Here is a 19,532-nt window from a genome sequence, read left to right as displayed (position 1 = left end):
CACAACTTTTTATCATGACTGTAACAGTTAAATTTACACATTTGCATTTACTTTCTCCAGGGATCCGAGCTGAAACTCTGCAGCCATGCCTCCCCCAGGAGTGTGTCTGAACATTATGGAGGCCCGTCAAAAACAGGAAGGTTATGGGAGCCTCCTAAACCCCAGCTTGCTTTTCAGTCAAGACTACCAGCAGCTGAAGGAGTTCTGTGTCACCCAGAGAGTAAAGTTTATCGACGACATGTTCCCACCTGACAGGAAGTCCATTGGACAGGGAATACTGAGCCCCGCTGATCTGGCCCGGGTCGTGTGGCTCAGGCCTGCAGTGAGTGTGCTTCAACTCCAGATTTTATGTTTGGTTGTGTTCAACCATGTTGTTCAGATGGTGATAAGATTAAAAAATGTTTTGTCTTCCCACTCAACTTTTTGCTTCTTGTCTAGAAAATAAGTCAAAATCCATCCTTTGTCCTTCATGGGTTCTCAAGGTTTGACTTTGGTCAAGGAGCGCTTGGTGAGGCCATTTTTCCTTTCTCTTTTTTGCCTCTATTATCTGATTTCTTGATAACCTGTGTATGTTTTTTGGAACAGGAAACTGCTGGTTTCTTGCGTCTATTGGTGCTCTGACCTTCCAAGATCACATCTTCAGGCAGGTTGTTCCTGCTAAACAAGGGTTTGATGAGAACTACTGCGGCCTGTTTCATTTCATGGTAAATACCAACAACACCACCGCTGGAACTAAACCAAACACTGCTTCCATGAAAACAGTCATTATGGTCGACTGCACATAGCAGTAAATGTAAAAGAAACCTGTTGTTCCCATAGAAACCAACTTTCTGATGTGCTCAACCAGAGCATTTATAATAATAATAATAATAAGGTAAGGTAAGGTTATTTATATAGCGCTTTTCAGCAACGAGACACTCAAAGCGCTGTACATACAATTACAAAGCAAATAAACACAGATACAGACACAGAAAAACAAATCAAATGATAAAATCAAACAACAGAGGTCATTTAAAACAGTTAAATCAAATAAAGAGAATAGAATGATGGACAAGAAAATGAAAGGAAAATTGGACTGAAAACTTAACTAAAAATGTTTAGATGGCCCAGTCAAAGGCCACTCTAAACAAATACGTTTTTAATCTTGATTTAAAGCAACTTAGGGTTTCGGTGCTTTTACAGTTTTCTGGGAGTTTATTCCAGATTAGTGGAGCATAAGAACTAAAAGCTGCTTCTCCATGTTTGGTTCTGGTTCTGCAGAGTAGATTTGAGCCTGAAGACCTGAGAGGTCTGGGTGGTTGATCCACTGACAACAAGTCTGTAATATATTTTGGTGCTAAGCCATTCAGTGATTTATAGACTAACAGAAGTATTTTAAAGTCTATTCTCTGAGCTACAGGGAGCCAGTGTAGGGACTTTAGAACCGGGCTGATGTGGTCCACTTTATTAGTTCTAGTGAGGTCGCGGGCAGCAGCGTTCTGGATCAACTGCAGCGGTCTGATCCACTTTTTAGGCAGACCTGTGAAGACACCGTTGCAGTAATCAATTCTACTAAAGATGAACCCATGAATTAGTTTTTCAAGGTCCTGCTGAGACATTAGTCCTTTAATCCTGGAGATGTTCTTTAGGTGATAGAAGGCCAACCTTGTTACTGTCTTTATGTTTCTCTGAAGGTTCAGGTCTGAGTTCATCACTACACCCAGGTTTCCAGCCTGACTGGTGGTTTCTAGCTGTATTAACTGAAACTGTGTGCTAACTTTTAAACGCTCTTCCTTTGGTCCAAAGATTATTACTTCAGTTTTGTTTTGATTCAGTTGAAGATAATTTAGGCCCATCCATGCATTGATTTCTTCTAAGCATTTACCCAGCACTTGAATGGGTTCATGGTCACCTGATAACATCGTAACGTATAGCTGTGTGTCGTCTGCATAGTTATGATAACTTACGTTGTTGTTTATTAAAATCTGAGTTAGGGGGAGCATGTAGATATTGAATAGGAGGGGCCCTAAGATGGACCCTTGGGGAACGCCACATGTTATTTTTGTGTCTCTGATGTAAAGTTACCTACTGACACAAAAAAGTCCCTGTCCTTCAAGTAGGATTTAAACCAGTTGAGTGCTGATCCAGAAAGGCCGACCCAGTGTTCCAGGCGCTCTAATAAAATGGATCAACAGTGTTGAATGCTGCACTAAGGTCCAGTAATACCAGCACTGTGGTTCTTCCACAGTCTGCATTTATACGGATGTCATTGAACACCTTGACAAGAGCAGTCTCTGTACTGTGGTGAGCAGGAAGCCTGACTGGAAGACATCGCAGCGGTTGGTCGTTGTTAGGAAGTTGTTTAACTGCTGAAACACAGATTTTTCAATAATCTCACTGATGAAGAGGAGGTTTGATATAGGCCTGTAGTTCTGTAGTAGCAGCTTGTCCAAGTTGCTATTTTTCAATAGAGGTTTGATAATTGCTGTTTTCAGGGCCTGGAGGAAAACACCTGATAAAAGGGATGTGTTTATTATTTGTGTTAAATCAGATGTTATTACAGGCAAAGCTTTCTTAAGGAAAGCTGTGGGTAAAACATCGAGACAGCAGGAAGAAGAGCTTAGTTGCTGTACGATTTCTTCTAAGATTTTGCAGTTTATTTGATGAAATTGGGAAATTTTGTTAAAATCAGTTCTAATAATAGATTTTATTTGTAATGCACTTTACATTTCCAGCAAAATCTTAAAGTGCTACAATCGATAAAAAGAAAAAACCACTGATACAAACAGGGACATTAAAATGCAGATAAAATACACAAGTAGAAGTCTTGAGGCCATTAAATGCAAAAGAAAAATAGAAACAGGACAAAGCTTTGAATGGAGGCCATTAGAAACATTGTGTTATGATTTGGGTTTGTTTGATTTTTTGGTTTTGGGTTTTTTCTTTATGTTTTTCACAGTTAAGGTTTTGAATCGTTCTTCTGTTTGTTTTTCTGGTCATGTGTTAGTCTTGTACATGTTTTGTCAAGTTTGGTTTTTGGATCTGGTTATGTTTAGTTTCATGTTTTTCTAGTTTTTGTTAGTATGTATTCAAGAGTCTGTTTTGCTCCAGTTACGTTTTGTTCTCTCCTGTCTGTTAATTAACTTTATTTGGTTCACCTGCATCTAGTTAATCTGTCTTGCTTCACCTGGTTTACACTCCATATATGCACACCTGTTCTGTTTATTCCTCACGGAATCATTTCATGCTCAAGTCTTGTTTTCAATTCAAGCTCATATCCAGCTGTTCACGTCAAGCCTGTCTTGCCAGCCTGCCCATGTCAGTTTTGCCTGTGCGTTTATTGTTCTTGTTTCTGCCTCCTAGTGAGTGAGTTTTTTGTTATTAAATCTTTTGCACTTACCGTTATGCTGCCTACTAGTCTGCATTCCGGGGTCCTATATCTCGCGAGCCCTAACACATTGGGTAAAAAGGAAGGTTTTGAGGCCTGTTTTAAAATGTGTCAGGGTCTGTGGAGCCCTCAGATGTGGAGGCAAATTGTTCCACAACTGATGGGTGGTGCAGGAAAAGACCCGATCTCCCATGGTGTGGGATCAAGTCCTGGGAATGTGCAGGTCATTGTTAGAAGAATGGAGAGCGTGTGAGGGACAGTGAAGGGTGAGAAGGTCTTTTAAACAAAATGACGCATTACCATGCAGGCAATCTAAGGTAAGCAGAGAGATGTTATAGATGATCCGGGCAGAGATGGGAAGCGAGTAAAGAGAACAGAGAATGGGAGTGATATGTTCATGTTTTCGCACTTTCATCAGCATCCTGGCAGTTCTGAAAGTACTGGAATCTGTACGTTCTTGCCAGAAATCCCGCTAAGACGTGCGTTGCAATAGTCAAGAGTGGAAGAGACAAAGCCATGGGCAAGCCTTTCTGTATCCGAGAGGGAGAGTGAAGGCCGGAGTTTAGTAATATTTTAGAGGTGGAACAATGAGATTTTGCATATGTGCTTATTATGGCTTTCAAATGTAAGCTGTGGATCAAAATTGACACCAAGATTGGTGACCATACTGCAAAGAGAAGATAATGCTGAGATTTTTTGTTGTTGAATCTGATGTGAAGTACAAATTTGAATTACTTCCGTTTTTGAACTGTTAAGGTGGAGAACATTTTGCTACATCCATGCCTTTATCTTCTCCAGACAGGCCGTAAGTGTAGAAAGAGAGGAGAATTGGCAAAGTGAAGGGGCTGACTATGATGAAGATGGAATGGGTAGGGTCTCAGACACATTGCTACCAAGATAAAGGTACAGTTGGGTATCATCAACATAGCAATGAAATGAGACCCCATAGCTGCTGATTTTCAAAAAGAAAATGTGATTTCTCATTATCCTGATCCGGGAAATCTATATGGTTATCAAAATGTAACAACCAGATACAGTCATGTTTAGTCAATTTGGCTAAGGAGTCTGTGTTGGGTTTTTAGACATTTTTGTCCCAACCAGGCTGGCGGACAGCCTTGTCTGTGTTCTAGACAATGACCCATTTAAACTGTTCTGTATCTTCTTATATCCCAAGGCTGGAACCCCAGTCTGTTTTGTTACCAATATACACTGAAGGCACTGCCAAATAAGTATTAATATCAGCAGAGAGTCCATTCATGATGACCTAAGGTCTGCAATCATGACGAGTGGCAACAGCAACTTTCTGAAGTCTCACGCCCTAATGAAAATCAGCTGGAACCCAGCCTTCAGAGGGAGCAGCTTTAAGCACTTCAGAAACTACAAGACCAGTGAGACACCACTGATTGTAAGAGTCATAGTGGCAGAAAAGCAATAGCAAAGCTTGCATTTTACCAGGCAGTTCATTGAGCCTCGAGTCTGCATAACGTTCTACTGTATTCAACCTCTTTCAGTGCACAGCATGTTGACATATGGAGCTTTCACATGTGGTGTAAACTCTAGGTTGAGTAATTGGGAACACACATTTGTTTTAAGGATTTAACTGTAGCGAGAATATACAATCAGCTGGAGTAATTTTTGTAAATAAGACCTGGGTGCACAACCTTACACTCACACTAATATTTGAAGAATTTGGCAAGTTGCATCTCAACCACACACTTTTTGCAACCATCGCCAACTTCTGGCATTATCATGGCTGATATTTGCCCTCTCTTCTGGGCAGAACTGGTAGAGTTTACACTGATTGGTTTCCTGGCACACACCCGGATTTAAGTCCACAGATTTTCTACAGGGTTGAGGTCAGAGCTCTTGGAACGCCATTCCAGAATCTTAATATGTTTATGGGAATACTCTCCTGTTTGAACACCCAACTTAGTTTATAATCCAACGAGTAGTGGCAGTAAAAGAATCCCACAGGATGATGCTACAAGCACCTTGCTTGACAGTTGGTACAGTAGTCTCTGGTTTCCAAACACAATTTTTGTCAATGAGATGAAATGGTTTAATTTTGGTCTCTTCTGACCTTAAAACTCTTCTCCAGAGGACCCGCATTTTAATCAAGTCAGTCTGGGCTGTTCCTAAACATCCTAACCAGTTCACCTTCATGTAAAGAGGACCGTTTAGATCTTTTTTTAGAATGTGGCAAAGTGGTGAAATATCTGAATAACTGATTATGTAATCTGCAGTTGCTTAGAAAACTATTAAAACATTTTTCATGGCATCAGGGACCACAATAAGCGTATTTAAACGTCTGAACACAAATGCATATTTGGCAGCCAACTCTCGTGGATAATAAAGGTTTTTTCATATATTTAGTTCTGGAGATTTGGAAAGTGGGTGGATGTTGTGATTGATGATAAGCTGCCAACAATCAACGGCAGACTAGTCTTCGTTCAGTCCAAGAACCAAACTGAGTTCTGGCCCGCCCTGCTGGAGAAAGCCTACGCCAAGTAAGTACACTGCTTTTTCATATTTAGCTCTTTACATCTGATTAACAACTTCCACACCTTCTTCCATCAGGGTATGTGGCTCCTACACCGACATGAATGTTGGAACTCCTGCAGAGGCTATGGTGGACTTCACTGGAGGTGTCCACATATGTATCCAGCTGTCGGATCCTCCTCCAGACCTGTGGGAGTTGATGTCCAGAGCTGCTAACTTTGGTGCTCTGCTGGGCTGTAGCACACCACAAGAGGTATGCAGAAATCTACTTACACTTACTGTTTTTAATGTTGTCATGATATGCACCTCCAAAAATTTACAGATGAGGAAGATTTAACCCATTTTCTGTGAATGACCAACAACTAAACCTTATAATTGGTGTATCTCTTCTCAGTGAGACAGAAAAGATATACGTTGTTCCCTGTTCATAAAATCTAAAACCCCTCAACCAGGTGATTGGCACAACAGAATTAACAAAGCCTGGCCAAAGACCTCCGTCACACGACGCCAAGACCTTACAAAAGTAAGCCCAGATGGACTCTGCAGGGCTTACAAGTAAGGTGCAGTTCATTATCATGGTGGTTGCATATCCATGTCCTGCATGATGTGTGGAGCACCCAGGCAACAGCAGTGACAACTATTCTTGCTGCAACCACATCCTGCCACCACTGGGGCAACAGCAGACAAAGGGCCTGATCTTCAAAGATCCCAAATAGCGGGTGCTAATTTGCGTGTACTGTAAATAAATTGCACGTGCAATAAGTGGGTGTGTTACGTGCGATTTTCAAATATTGCGTGTGCAATGGACAACAGGTGCAGACCACCCTATTTAAATGAGGAAATTGCGTGTGCTACAGGCCAGAACCAGAGGAAAAGCAAACACATGCTCTGCTGTTTTGCTAGAAATATGCAGGGATTGTCGCGCTGCATCATTATAAATGATCCAGCTGCTGATTTTTTCCTTCTGTTCCGTTCAGCCCTTGCTTTTCGTGACTGTTACAGTTAGTTAGCTTTTGTTGTGCTACTCACAGCAGGTTTGTCATCTGTCCTGATGAGATTATTTCTCTTTTCTTGCTCGAAAAAACTCGCAACAAATTTTCCAATCAAAATTAACTATATAATATGTCTGTTAATTAATTTGTCTCCCTTGATCTTTTAATTATTTTCGGAGACTCACCAGGTTCTGCTGTTTTTTTAGAGTTTATGTTTGAAGAGTTTGGAGTTTATCATAATCAGCCACAATATTTAAGCCTGAACATAATATTAGCAACATAAAAATAGATTGTTGTTGGAGATGGCAATCTGTATCTTATAGCTTTGCTAATTTTAAAACATGGCGTCACATAACTGTCCTGCAAAAAAGTTAAATCAAACATTTATGTATGTAAAAATAAATAATTTTCCAATGATTTTCTAAATTTGTTTTGTTTGCTTTGCCAATATTTTAACAATATTTGTGTTTGATTGTTTAAATAGTTTTTTGGGGACAAAGTAATTTTTAACTGCATAAACAAAACCCTCCCCAGGCATATGTTCACATTTAAACAACGTAATCAAACTGATCCAGCTCCGATTGCCCTGCAATGACATAACATAATACAATGTGTTTTAGTCTCCAGCAGAACCAGGTTCAGTGTGAGCGGCCATCTGCCACGACCGACTGGGGGTTTGAGAGAACAGAGCAGAGACACAAAGAGAACAAAGAAGCACTGATCCAGGAGTACTTTCTATGGGAAGGAAAAGTAAATGTTAATGGATGTAGCTCCTTTAGTCGTTTCACCTAGAAAGAAAGAACAGATAAACTCTGAGCCAGTTTTCAAGGTTAGAGTCTGAAAGAGAGCACATAGAGTTAGTTACAGTAGAAGCTCAGTCAGTAGCCATGTCTAGGAGAGAGAAAGGGTTAAACACTGAAAGACAGGGTTATGTGGATCATCTGTAGAAGGTAAGCATTAAGTTGTTGCCAGCAGAAGCTTGGACAATGCCCCTCTCCAGAAAGGTGTCACAGGTAGACACAGAGACAGGCCAGGTGTAGCTTCTAGGAAGAGAAAAGAGAGAACAAAGTTAAAAGCTGAAATAACAGCAAATAATGCAAAATTGGAGAGTAGTGTGAGAATGTAGCGAAGAGGGTGAAAGTGGTCATTATGTCCTCCAGCAGCTTAAGCCTATAGCAGCATAACTACAGAGATAGCTCAGGATAAACTAAGCCACTCTAACTATAAGCTTTATTAAAAAGGAAAGTTTTAAGCCTAGCCTTAAAAGTAGACAGGCGTCTGCCTGATAATTTGACCTATTGGAAGCATATATATAGTAAAGAGAATTTGCCCAAGTACTGAACCCTGTGGTACTCCACAATTAACCCTGGAGTTTAAAGATGATTTATCATTTACATGAACAAACTGGAATCTGTCAGACAGATAAGATTTAAACCAGCCTAGCGCTGTTCCCCTGATCCCTACAGCATATTCCAGCCTTTTTAAGAGAATATTAAGGTCGACTGGATCAAATGCAGCACTGAGATCTAACAGAACCAGAACAGACACAAGTCCATTATCTGAGGCCATAAGAATATCATTAGTGACTTTCAGCAGAGCTGTTTCAGTGCTATGATGAGCTCTGAAACCTGACTGAAACTCTTCAAACAGGTCATTGCTGTATAAATGTTCACACATTTGATTAGCAACTATTTTCTCAAGAATTTTAGATAAGAATGGAAGATTGGATATAGGTCTGTAATTTATTAAATCATCTCGATCAAGCGAAGGTTTCTTAAGTAAAGGTTTAATTACAGCTAACTTAAAAGCTTGTGGTTCTGATCCATTTACTAAGGATAAATTAATCATATCTAAAATGGGGCTGGTAATCAGAGGGAACACTTCCTTAAATAATTTGGTTGGGATTGGGTCTAACATACAAGTTGAAGGTTTAGATGAAGCTAATATTTCTGATAACTCAGGAAGCTCCCCAGGATCAAAACAGTCCAAACACAGATCAGGTTCTGCAGTTATTTCCAATGTTGTGAAGTGAATCCTCTATTCTCATCTATTTTTAATATTTTTATTTTTGACAACACAAATCTGTTGGCACATGTACAGAAGCTTCTCTCTCCTTGTCATCTGTCTTTCTATCTATGCCTTCTTCTGGCCTAAGTGGCTGCAGACATTTTTGCATCCCGGTTAGTACCTACATTTCAAACATCCTAAATCCACACTCAAAAATTGCGTTCGCAAACCGTTTCAGGATTTGAAAATCACATTACAGGTGGTAAGGGATGACATTTGCATATCCTCCTCCCATGAATTTGAGCGTTTGGGTCATTGTCATATGTTTTGCATATTCATGAAGGCAAACACACTAAAACGTTTGCGCCCACAGTTCCACTGATTTTGCACACGCAATCTAATTACCACCTCGTTTGTAGATAAGCTTTGCTGATACAAAGAGGTTTGCTTGCGGTTTTGTACACGCAAACCTTTGGAAGATCAGGCCCAAAGTAGTTTATTGAGAGGCCCTTTGCACAGCAGCTGTTACGTGCAACCACATGATGTCACTAAACATCTGCAATAAACAGTTCATAATGTCCACCATCATATACTGAGAAACATTCAGGAACCCAGAACACAGTGATTGTTAAATATTGTAAATATAGGCAGGTTACTAGGAGACAGAGAAGACCAGAAGAATGCTGTGATTTTTTTAGGCTGCAGAACACATGCTAAATAATTGTCAAGCTTTTAAAGCTTAGCTTAGCTTAGCTTAGCTTATCTTAGCTTAGCTTATTTTAGCTTAGCTTAGCTTAGTTTAGTTTAGCTTAGCTTAGCTACACAGAACTCAGGTGACAATGCAATACATATACAGTAAATATTTTGACAAAAACAGAATGTGTGGAAGGCTCATCCCAGGAAAGTTATTTATAGCTTACAACAGGGCGTCTGGTCCCTCACAATAGTCTAGAAATCGGCCCGATATATTAATACATTCTCTTCCTACTCAGAAGATGGATTTCCCAAGATCCCAGTCAGAAAAACTAAAACCTTCCCTGAAGTTGGAATGTTGGAGTTTTTCAAGCAACTATGAGATCAGTATCCAACATGGTTACACGAGAAAGATGTGGTGAACGTTCTGAAGCTTTGTACTGGATCACACCAAAGGTGCCCATAGTGCTCTACAGTATCTACTAGTGAACACTACTTTGTGGTTAAATGCATAACATGGAGGCAAATATATTATCTACTTGTTATGCTAATTTTAACTAGCACCAAAACAGCAAATCTCACTGGTTTGAACCTTTCATTCAGAGGCTCACTTTGGGTTATGCCGGGTCAAAGCTCAGACTTCCGAGAGAACATATTTCCATCCTAAATGCATTCACACTCAAATAAAGTTTTCCACGATCCATCTGTTTGAAAGTGTGTAACACAGTATGTTTGTAGCAAGCTAAAACAACTTGTCAGTCTTGGACGGATGCAGCACTGTTGTTAATGTGTCATTTGTAGGAGACGTCCTCTTCGACCTCATCACCCAACGGGCTGGTTCATGGCCACGCCTACACTGTGACGGGTGTCATACAGGTAAAACATCCACTCATCAGTCGGGATTATAATAAATATCCTGTGACAGTTATTTATTTCATGTTTACATTACTGGTACATGACAGTGATGATCTCTGTGATGTTGGGCAGTTGATGAGCAGAAGGAAACCAGTAAAGATGGTACGTTTGTGGAATCCCTGGGGAAAAGGGGAGTGGAACGGAGACTGGAGTGATCGGTGAGAAGAAATTCACGTGTGATTCTTAATGAATGCCTCTGAAACTGAAGATGATTAATAAATCTGATGTTAAATAGTACCTTAAACCTCTGCTGCCTGCTATAATTAAACTAAGACTCCAGACAGTTGATAGATAACCAATAGTGCCCTTTACAGGTCCTCTCTGTGGCAAACTGTGAGCTCCCAAGATTGGGAAAAGTGCCTTTCAGTGGCTGAAGATGGAGAGTTTTGGTGAGCAAATTCAGTTATACAACTCATACAGCACGTTTTATTGTCCCCTAAAAGTTTAACATTTAAAGGTTTTATTTACTTGGTAATTATAACAGGATGACACTGGTGGACTTCTGTAAGTTCTACACAGATCTTGACATCTGCGGTCTAAATCCAAACTTTCTTGATGAGGACTCTTGCCACTGGAGGACCTCTATGGTTGAGGGCCGGTGGGTTGCAGGAACTACAGCTGGAGGCTGCATGAATTATAAAGGTATTCTATAAAACTTGTGGCAGAAGATACCAAAATATTTTCAACAGTTTATGAAAAACTTTACAGTAATTTCTACAAAATCCAACAGAGGTTCTATCTATCTATCTATCTATCTATCTATCTATCTATCTATCTATCTATCTATCTATCTATCTATCTATCTATCTATCTATCTATCTATCTATCTATCTATCTATCTATCTATCTATCTATCTATCTATCTATCTATCTATCTATCTATCTATCTATCTATCTATCTATCTATCTATCTATCTATCTATCTATCTATCTATCTATCTATCTATCTATCTATCTATCTATCTATCTATCTATCTATCTATCTATCTATCTATCTATCTATCTATCTATCTATCTATAACATTCAACCTACCTAGAAGTAAGCCAATACTTCTAATGGAGGCTTGAGATGAACAGCCACTCACCCAACCCATAGGAAAAGGGAGTGGATGAGACAGGAGTTGTTTTGTATTTAAGAGAGAAATGATACAGATAATTAAATCAAAGCTTTCTATTTGGAGGAAATCAGTAAAAGATCAGGGATGCTAGTCAGAGTTGATGGGAAGATGGATGGAGCTAAATCCAGGACAATCCTGGAAGAAAACCTGCTAGAGTCTGGAGGAGACCTGAGACTGGAGTGGAGGTTCACCTTCCATGTTCAATTTCTCTACACAGCTTTGTGTTTGTCTGTCACAAAAAGGGGTATGAATACTTTTGCCCTGTATGGAGTAAACTGTGGACTGCAAAAAAAGCAGCTGGCCAGCTGCAAAATGAAGCATGGTCAGGTCTTACAATTTCACTCTTTCTCAGCTCAGAGTGCCTAAACTGAACACCAACATGATGCAAAGTAGAAAAGCTGACAGATTTCATCCTCACTAATTCAGTTCATTCAGAATTTTTACTTTAGCTTTTCCATTTCTTGCTAACAAACTTTGCCTCTCTTTCACTTTTCAGACACCTTCTGGACCAATCCACAGTTTCGAGTCAAGGTGTGTGGTGAAAGCTCAAAGAGAAAGGCTGAGAAAAACATGCTGGTGTCTCTCATGCAAAAACCTGACAAAAGGAACCGACACCTGGTTCAAAACCTCTACATTGGGTTCTCCATATTTGAGGTAAATTTCACCTGTGTAAACCCAATGAGAAACACTTTCACATCTAAATCACAGCTGACTGAGCCAATTTCTTTTTGTCTTTCCAACTTTCTGACTGATTTTCTTCCAGATGAAAGAACAGGTAAGACATGTTTTAACCGAGACAACCTTTATTTAATATTTGATTACAACAATATAAACGAGGTATGTCTGTGGTACCACAGTATCTGTCACACAGGGGGAAATTTACAGCCTCATTCTTCAGCTCACAAACACCTGTTGCCCAAACTAAAACCTTCATGAATGCTCGTGAAGTGATGGAGTTCCTCACACTGAAGCCTGGAGAATACATGATCATTCCGTCCACCTTCCATCCCAATGAGACGGCTTCGTTCATCTTGACCATCCTCTGCAAGACAGAAACCCACTGCTAGTATGTCTCCGCTCTCTGCATCAGATCATCCAAATGTTCTATGTGCATTTTGGGCAACTTATCAGCTTCTAATCAGGGAAAAAGGTGTATGTCTTTATAAAACAGGTTCTGTGTGGATGTCTTTCTTCACAGTGATAATTCTTGTGCTATTTCTCCAGAACCAGTTCAAAAGGTACGTTCCAGGTAATGGAGAGCATGTTTGGTTGATGAATGTCACTCTATGAGATTAAATGTGCTCAATATATTTATTTTTCAGCCAATGAAGGTGAAGAACAGACAGGAGGATGAAAATAAAGCAACATTCTTCTGTCAATATTCAGACAAGGTGAATTCTGGTTTAAAATCCTGAATCTCAGCTTTATTTGAACCAACGCCAAGTAAAGGTTCTGTCAATCAGGTCATTAAAATCGTTCAAGATTTTTTACACAGATGGGAAACAAATAGCATAATCCAAATTAAACGGGTATATTTTGTTGTTTGACATTTAAACAGAAGCTGTTTGGAACAAACTCTTGGTTCTGTTTGGCTTGTTGGGATGTTTCTACAGAGATTGTGTGTTCATACTGGGTTTAGAACCGACCTCAAAGAAGTTTGACAGCTGGTTAATGTCATTTGTTTTCTCCAGTATGAAGAAGTTGATGCTGAGCAGCTCCAGAGGATTTTAAATAAGAGCCTCTTAAAAGGTTTGGACTGTAAAATCCTTCAGTGTGCATCAACATGTCACTTTAACATGGTTATATGCTGCTCTTTGTTTTATTCTTTAGAAGACCTCAAATCTGGAGGGTTCAGCATCGACGCCTGTAGGAGCATGGTTGCTCTCATGGATGTATCCTGCTCTAATACTTAGTCCCTTACTGATGATTGATCAAAGTACAAAACAACCTAGTCATCCTTACAGGTCTCTCCTGTTTGCTTTTTGGTCACACTTGGATTTTTCAGATGAGACAAATGTTAAAATCGGACAAAGATAACTTGAGTAAAGGGAAAAACTAACATGAGCACCAGTGAAAAATTGATTACTATCCTTGATCAATCATAAACTAACTTTGAATAACCAAACTGTTTTGGTTGAGCATCACTAGTAAAACCCGGGCCTGAGTACAGCCTGACCTGTAAAATCCCAAAATTATCTAAACAGAACCCATCTGACAGCATGAAGTAGGCTGAAAGGTCTCGAAAACGACCCATCATGATCCACTTTAAAATTCAAGAACAGATGAGAAACACAGTCACTGACTTCTATTAGTCTGGTAACGGGTTAAACGCCATTTCTAAGGCTTTGGGACTGCAGGGACCAAAGTGAGAACCGTTATCAGATGGAGAGAACATGGAACAGTGGAGAACCTTTCCAGGAGTAGCTGATCTACCAAATTTACTCCAAGAGCTCATCAACAACTAATCCAGGAGGTCACAAAAGACCCTAGAAGAACATATAAAGCTCTGCAGGTCTCAATATCTCAGTTAAGGTCAAAGGTTATGAATAAACAATAAGAAGGAAAGACTGGGCAAGAATGAGCTCCATAGGAGAGTTCTGATGCCAGAGCCACTGCTGACCCAAAATAACATAAAAATCTGTCTCATATTTACCAGAAAACATTTTACTGAAGCCCAAGAATTGTGGGAAAATATTTGGTGGACTAAAGAAACAAAAGTAGACCTTTTTTAAAAGTACTGTACATCTGGTGTAAATTTAGCAGTGTGATGGTGTGAGACTGCTTTGCTGCTTCAGAACATGCTAGAACTATGATTTCTGCTGTCTAGGAGAAGATCCTGAAGGAAAATGTCCGACCAACAGTCTGTGACCTTAAGCCCAGTCAGGCTTGGGTTCTGCAGCAGAGCCACAATCCAAAAAGCCTTACCCCGTAATTACTTATTCATACAAGGTCAGGTTGGTTTGGAAAGATGCCTTACCTTAAAAAGAAATCATCATTTGAAAACTGCTTCCTGTATTTACTCACATTATAATTGTCTTAACATTTGATGGATCATTTAAGTAGGTCAAAACCGTAGAAGCAGAAGAAATCTGTAGGGGGTAAAATGATTTTGACCTTACGTGTATTACCCTCTGGTCTCCACCAGGGATGTTGCAGCATTTTCTGCCCCCACCTTCCTCCAGCCTTGAGCTTTCTATGAAATTATTAGCGTCCCATACTCTGGGATGCCTGCTCCAGATCTTGGTTTTCTATCCAAAAAATATAAACTGGAGACAGAATGAACTATTGACTGCAGCACAATTGAACAAATGCCTGAAACAGAGCTGCACAACAGCTGTCACCCATTCCCCACAGATGGAAAGTAGTCCGTCTTCATACATCCCACCACGAAGCCTATCCTGACCTACTGATTTCCCACAGATTGCACCTTAAGGAACTTATGTCTTCTTTAAATGAAACCATTAAAAACTCTAAATCTGATTATTTTTGCCAACCGATAATTTTGAATAAGAGGAGACCACAGGTTTTGTTTGATACCATCAGCCCTATTGTGTGTCCCACTGTTCCTGTTACCCCTGTTTTTTGCAAAGTAGACAGTAATGGACTTTTAAGGTTTTTTGTCTCCACAAGCCAGGATATTACATTTTTACCTCCAACTCAGTCTATGCTTAGCACTGCTGCTGTTGAGCCTGCTTGTCATAACTGGTCCTCTTTTAAGCCTGTATCTCAGGCTGATATCTCAGGCCTGGTAGCCAAGATGAAGCCTTCTTCTTGTCCTTCAGATGCTCTTCCTTTTGGACTATTTTTAAAAGTATTTGATGTTATTGGCCCCTGGGTTACCAAGTTAATAAATTTGTCATTATCTTCTGGCGTATTTCACAGCTTTTTTAAGCATGCCTTCGTGGAACCTCTTCTTAAAAAACCCAATTTGGACCCTACTGTGTTAGGTAATTTCCAGCCTATTTCAAAACGTCCGTTTTTGTCCAAACTTTTGGAGAAGGTGTTCTCCAAACAATTTACTGTGTTCTTAGAAAATTCTGAGATTTTCGTCCATTTTCCATCTGGTTTCCGTAAGCATCGTTCTACGGAAACTGCCCTGATCAAAGTATCAAGTGACATTATGATGGCTGTGGATGCTGGGAAATGCACTGTTTTGGTCTTGCTGGACCTCTCTTCGGCATTTGACACTGTAGTTCATGAAATCCTGTTGAGAAGATTGCTTGATCTGGTCGGTCTAACAGGATCTGTACTAGTATGGTTCTCGTCTTATTTGTCTGGTAGGAGTTTTAGTGTCTCGACTAATCAGTTTATTTCTGACTCTGCAGATTTGGTGTGTGGAGTGCCCCGGGGTTCTATGTTGGGACCTATTCTATATTTGTTATATGTTTTTCCCCTGGGTAATATTTTTCAAGAGTTTGCCGATGTCTCCTATCATCTTTATGCAGATGATATCCAGCTATATTGCTCCTTTAAGCCCACTGAGATTCATAAACTGGACTCTTTAAAGAACTGCCTTGTGAAAATTAAACAGTGGCTTGGCGATAACTCTCTGCAGTTAAACTCCGATAAGACTGAGGTGCTGGTGATTACTCCAGACGATGTCATTCCTGGAATCAACCAGTATTTGGGTGACTTGAGCTCGTCTGCTAAACCAAGCCTAAGAAATCTGGGCGTGATTTTTGATAGAGATGTCACCTGAGCATCATTCAAAGCAGCTCACTAGGAACAGTTTTTTTTCCAGCTCAGGAAGATTTCGAAACTAAGAAGATTTGTTTCCAAAGATGATCTTGAGCTGATCATTCATGCTTTTGTGTCTTCTCGTTTAGACTATTGTAATAGCCTTTTTTCTTGTCTTAACAAAAAAGGAGCTGTCTCATCTGCAGCAGGTCCAAACTGCGGTGGCTAGGGTGCCTGTGCCTGTGCCATCCAGCTCTGTGGAGTCCTCCAGCATACTTTCAACATGATCCTGCACCTACAGAGAGTCCCTGTGATTTGGAAAACATCCTGCATTGTTCCGGTTCCTAAGATGCACTGTGGCTCCAAGGACTACAGGCCTGACGTCCCACATCACGAAGACTCTGGAGAGATTTGTCCTGGAGCAGCTCCGGACCCTGGTCCAACCACACTTGGATCCCTTGCAGTTTGCCTACCAGCCTAAACTTGGAGTTGGGGATGCCATCATCTTCCTGCTCAACCGTGTATATACACACCTGGACCAGCCAGCGAGCACTGTTAAAATTATGTTTTTTGACTTCTCCAGTGCATTCAACACCAACTGTCTGGCTCTACTGGGTGATAAGCTGACAACGATGCAGGTAGATCCCCCCTTGTGTCCTGGATTGTTGACTATCTGACTGGCAGACCACAGTTCGTGCACTTGCAACACTGTATGTCAGACAGTGTTGTCAGCAACACAGGGGCTCCACAAGGGACTGTCGTCTCTCCCTTCTTCTTCACACTCTATACAACCAACTTCAGCTATTGAACTGTCATCTAGAGAAGTTCTCAGATGACTCAGCTGTGGTTGGTTGTATCAGAGAGGACGATGAGGTTGAGTAGAGGGCTGCTGTAGGCAAATTTGTCACATGCTGTGGGCTAAGGCACATTCAGCTCAATGTGACAAAGACTGGTGGTGGATCTGAGGAGGAGGACTAGGATGTCAGTGACCCCTGTTTCCATCCAGGGGTCAGTGTGGACATTGTGGAGGAATATAAATATCTGGTACTCCACATTGATAAGAAACTGGACTGGGTCAAGAACACCAATTCTCTCTACAGTAGGCAGTTGAGGTCCGTCAACATCTGTCTGACCTTGCTCAGAATGTTCTATGAGTCTGTGGTTGCCAGTGCTATGCTGTATGCTGTGGTATGCTGGGGCAGTAGGGTGAGGGTTGAGGACACCATAAGACCGAACAGATTGTCAACCAATAAGCAATTTCCCTTTGGAACCAATAAAGTATATTCTATTCTATTCTAACCACCAGAGCCCATATTCACAAGGAATCCTAAGACTAAAGGTTGCTGATAGTGATGTCAATTTAAGAAAAATCTCAGAATTTATCTAATTCTACGATTTTTTTTAGAATTTTCCCTCAGTTAGATAAAAGTTATTCAGGAAGCATCTTCAGAGAGCTCCTAACGTGAGGAGATGTTCAGAGTAGTGAGGAGGACTTTTAATGAACCTAAGAGTGTCTGAAGCAGAGAAGATGGAGGAAAGACAGAGAGAAAGGAGAGATCTTCTCCTCCAATGAACAACAGTGAATGAATAAAATGCTACCAGCTCCATGGTAAATGGACTGAACTTATATAGCGCTTTTCCAGTCATACAGACCGCTCAAAGTGCTTTACACTAGAGCCACATTCACCCAATTGCACTCACTAACCCTCACACATTCATACACTGATACGTAGGCAACTTGAGGTAAAGTGCCTTGCCCAGGGGCACATTGACATATGGCAGGAGGAAGCTGGAATTGAACCCACAACCTTCTGATTGCAAGACAACTACTCTTCCTACTGAGCCACAGTGGTGCAGGGATCCACCTACTAAACAGTCGAGTCAATGAGAACAGAAACTTCTAGAACAATCATACAATTATTAATATAGAGATAAGATTCAATTTATCATCCCCCTAGGAGGAAATTAAATGGTTTCAGCAGCAGGACAGGTTAAAGGTCAACCTCTATTAAGGTATCATTAGGAAGGATAAATAAATAATAAATAACCATGAATAAAAAGTTAACAAAATTAAAAACAAAATAGTACAGAATAACTAGAAAATTTCGGAAGAAATTTAGACGGGGCCTGCCTCTTGGTGCGTTTTGCTCCGACCAGAGCTTGCTATTTTTTTATTTCTATTGTCTATGCTATTATCAGCTTAAAATATGACTAGTAACTCTGGAAGACTGAGGCTTTTATTTTGAAATTTTCAGTAAGCCTTATTTTAAAAGGCCAACACTGGGTGAGCTCCAACATAGTGTGAAGCCCAGTCCTGAAAAGATCTATTGTTTAAAATGCAAAGGCTTTTATTTTGTAGAGCATGTTTTGTCTTATTTTGAAAGTCCAGCATGGTTGTCCCTTCAGGTCTGGGTTAGTTCGATTAGTTATACAGAACCTGTTTGCTATTTCCAAATCATTTTCTATGCTCTTTTCAGCTCTCAAAATCCATAGTAACTATGGGGGGTTGAGGCTTTTATTTTGAAAGTTTCAGTAACCCATATTTCAAAGGAGCAGCATAGTCCCATTTCCAACACTGGGTGAACTCCAACAGTAGTGTAATGCCCAGTTCTGCAATGATCTATTGTTTAAAGTGTAAAGGCTTTTATTTTGTAGAGCATGTTTTGTCTTATTCTGAAAACCTAGTATGGGTGTCCTTTCAGGTCTGGGTTAGTTGCATTGGTTAAATAGAACCCGCTTGCTACTTAAAAATCCTTTTCTATGCTCTTGTGAGCTCACAAAATCCATAGTAACTATGGGGGGTTGAGGCTTTTATTTTGAAAGTTTCAGTAGGCTTTATTTTAAAAGGCCAACATGGTCCTATTTCCAATACTGGGGGAGCTCCAACAGTAGTGTGAAGCCCACTCCTGCAATCATCTATTGTTTAAAGGGTTTTATTTTGTAGAGCATGTTTTGTGTTATTCTGAAAACCTAGTATGGGTGTCCTTTCAGGTCTGGGTTACTTCCATTAGTTACATAGAATCTGCTTGCTCTTCTAAAACCATTGTGTATGCCATTATCAGCTTTAAATAATCATTAATAAGCATGGAGGGTTGATGAAAGAAATTGACCTTTAGGGTCAATCACTGTTGTGTGGATGTTGGAACAGCAGTACATGCTGTTTAAGTTCCCCACACAACATGGCCGCCATGTAGTTGCCTCCTATGAAGATGGTGAAAGGGTTAGGTGTCATGTCAGGTTTAAGCCATAGAAATGAATGAATAT

General features: G+C 40.2%; 1 protein-coding gene across 3 annotated transcripts in view; it reads left to right on the top strand.

Moving 5' to 3' along the window:
• The window catches only part of LOC124884971 (calpain-8-like), a 40,496-nt gene that overhangs the window by 2,472 nt on the left and 18,492 nt on the right, over positions 1–19,532 (top strand). For 2 of the 3 annotated variants that reach the window (XM_047393054.1, XM_047393053.1), the window contains exons 2-17: positions 61–322; positions 439–508; positions 586–704; positions 5,741–5,874; positions 5,945–6,119; positions 10,360–10,434; positions 10,546–10,631; positions 10,788–10,862; positions 10,958–11,115; positions 12,088–12,245; positions 12,355–12,366; positions 12,449–12,657; positions 12,790–12,829; positions 12,914–12,982; positions 13,283–13,340; positions 13,422–13,483. In XM_047393054.1, coding sequence (XP_047249010.1) covers positions 86–322; positions 439–508; positions 586–704; positions 5,741–5,874; positions 5,945–6,119; positions 10,360–10,434; positions 10,546–10,631; positions 10,788–10,862; positions 10,958–11,115; positions 12,088–12,245; positions 12,355–12,366; positions 12,449–12,657; positions 12,790–12,829; positions 12,914–12,982; positions 13,283–13,340; positions 13,422–13,483 — 1,737 coding nt within the window. In that variant the 5' untranslated portion in view covers positions 61–85. Of the gene's footprint in view, positions 1–60; positions 323–438; positions 509–585; positions 705–5,740; positions 5,875–5,944; positions 6,120–10,359; positions 10,435–10,545; positions 10,632–10,787; positions 10,863–10,957; positions 11,116–12,087; positions 12,246–12,354; positions 12,367–12,448; positions 12,658–12,789; positions 12,830–12,913; positions 12,983–13,282; positions 13,484–19,532 lie in introns of all 3 variants that reach the window. The other variant, XM_047393052.1, reaches the window with a different exon arrangement.

This window comes from Girardinichthys multiradiatus, chromosome 19, assembly GCF_021462225.1.
Source record: "Girardinichthys multiradiatus isolate DD_20200921_A chromosome 19, DD_fGirMul_XY1, whole genome shotgun sequence".
NCBI lineage: Eukaryota > Metazoa > Chordata > Actinopteri > Cyprinodontiformes > Goodeidae > Girardinichthys > Girardinichthys multiradiatus.
This window is presented reverse-complemented; position numbering and strand designations above follow the sequence as displayed.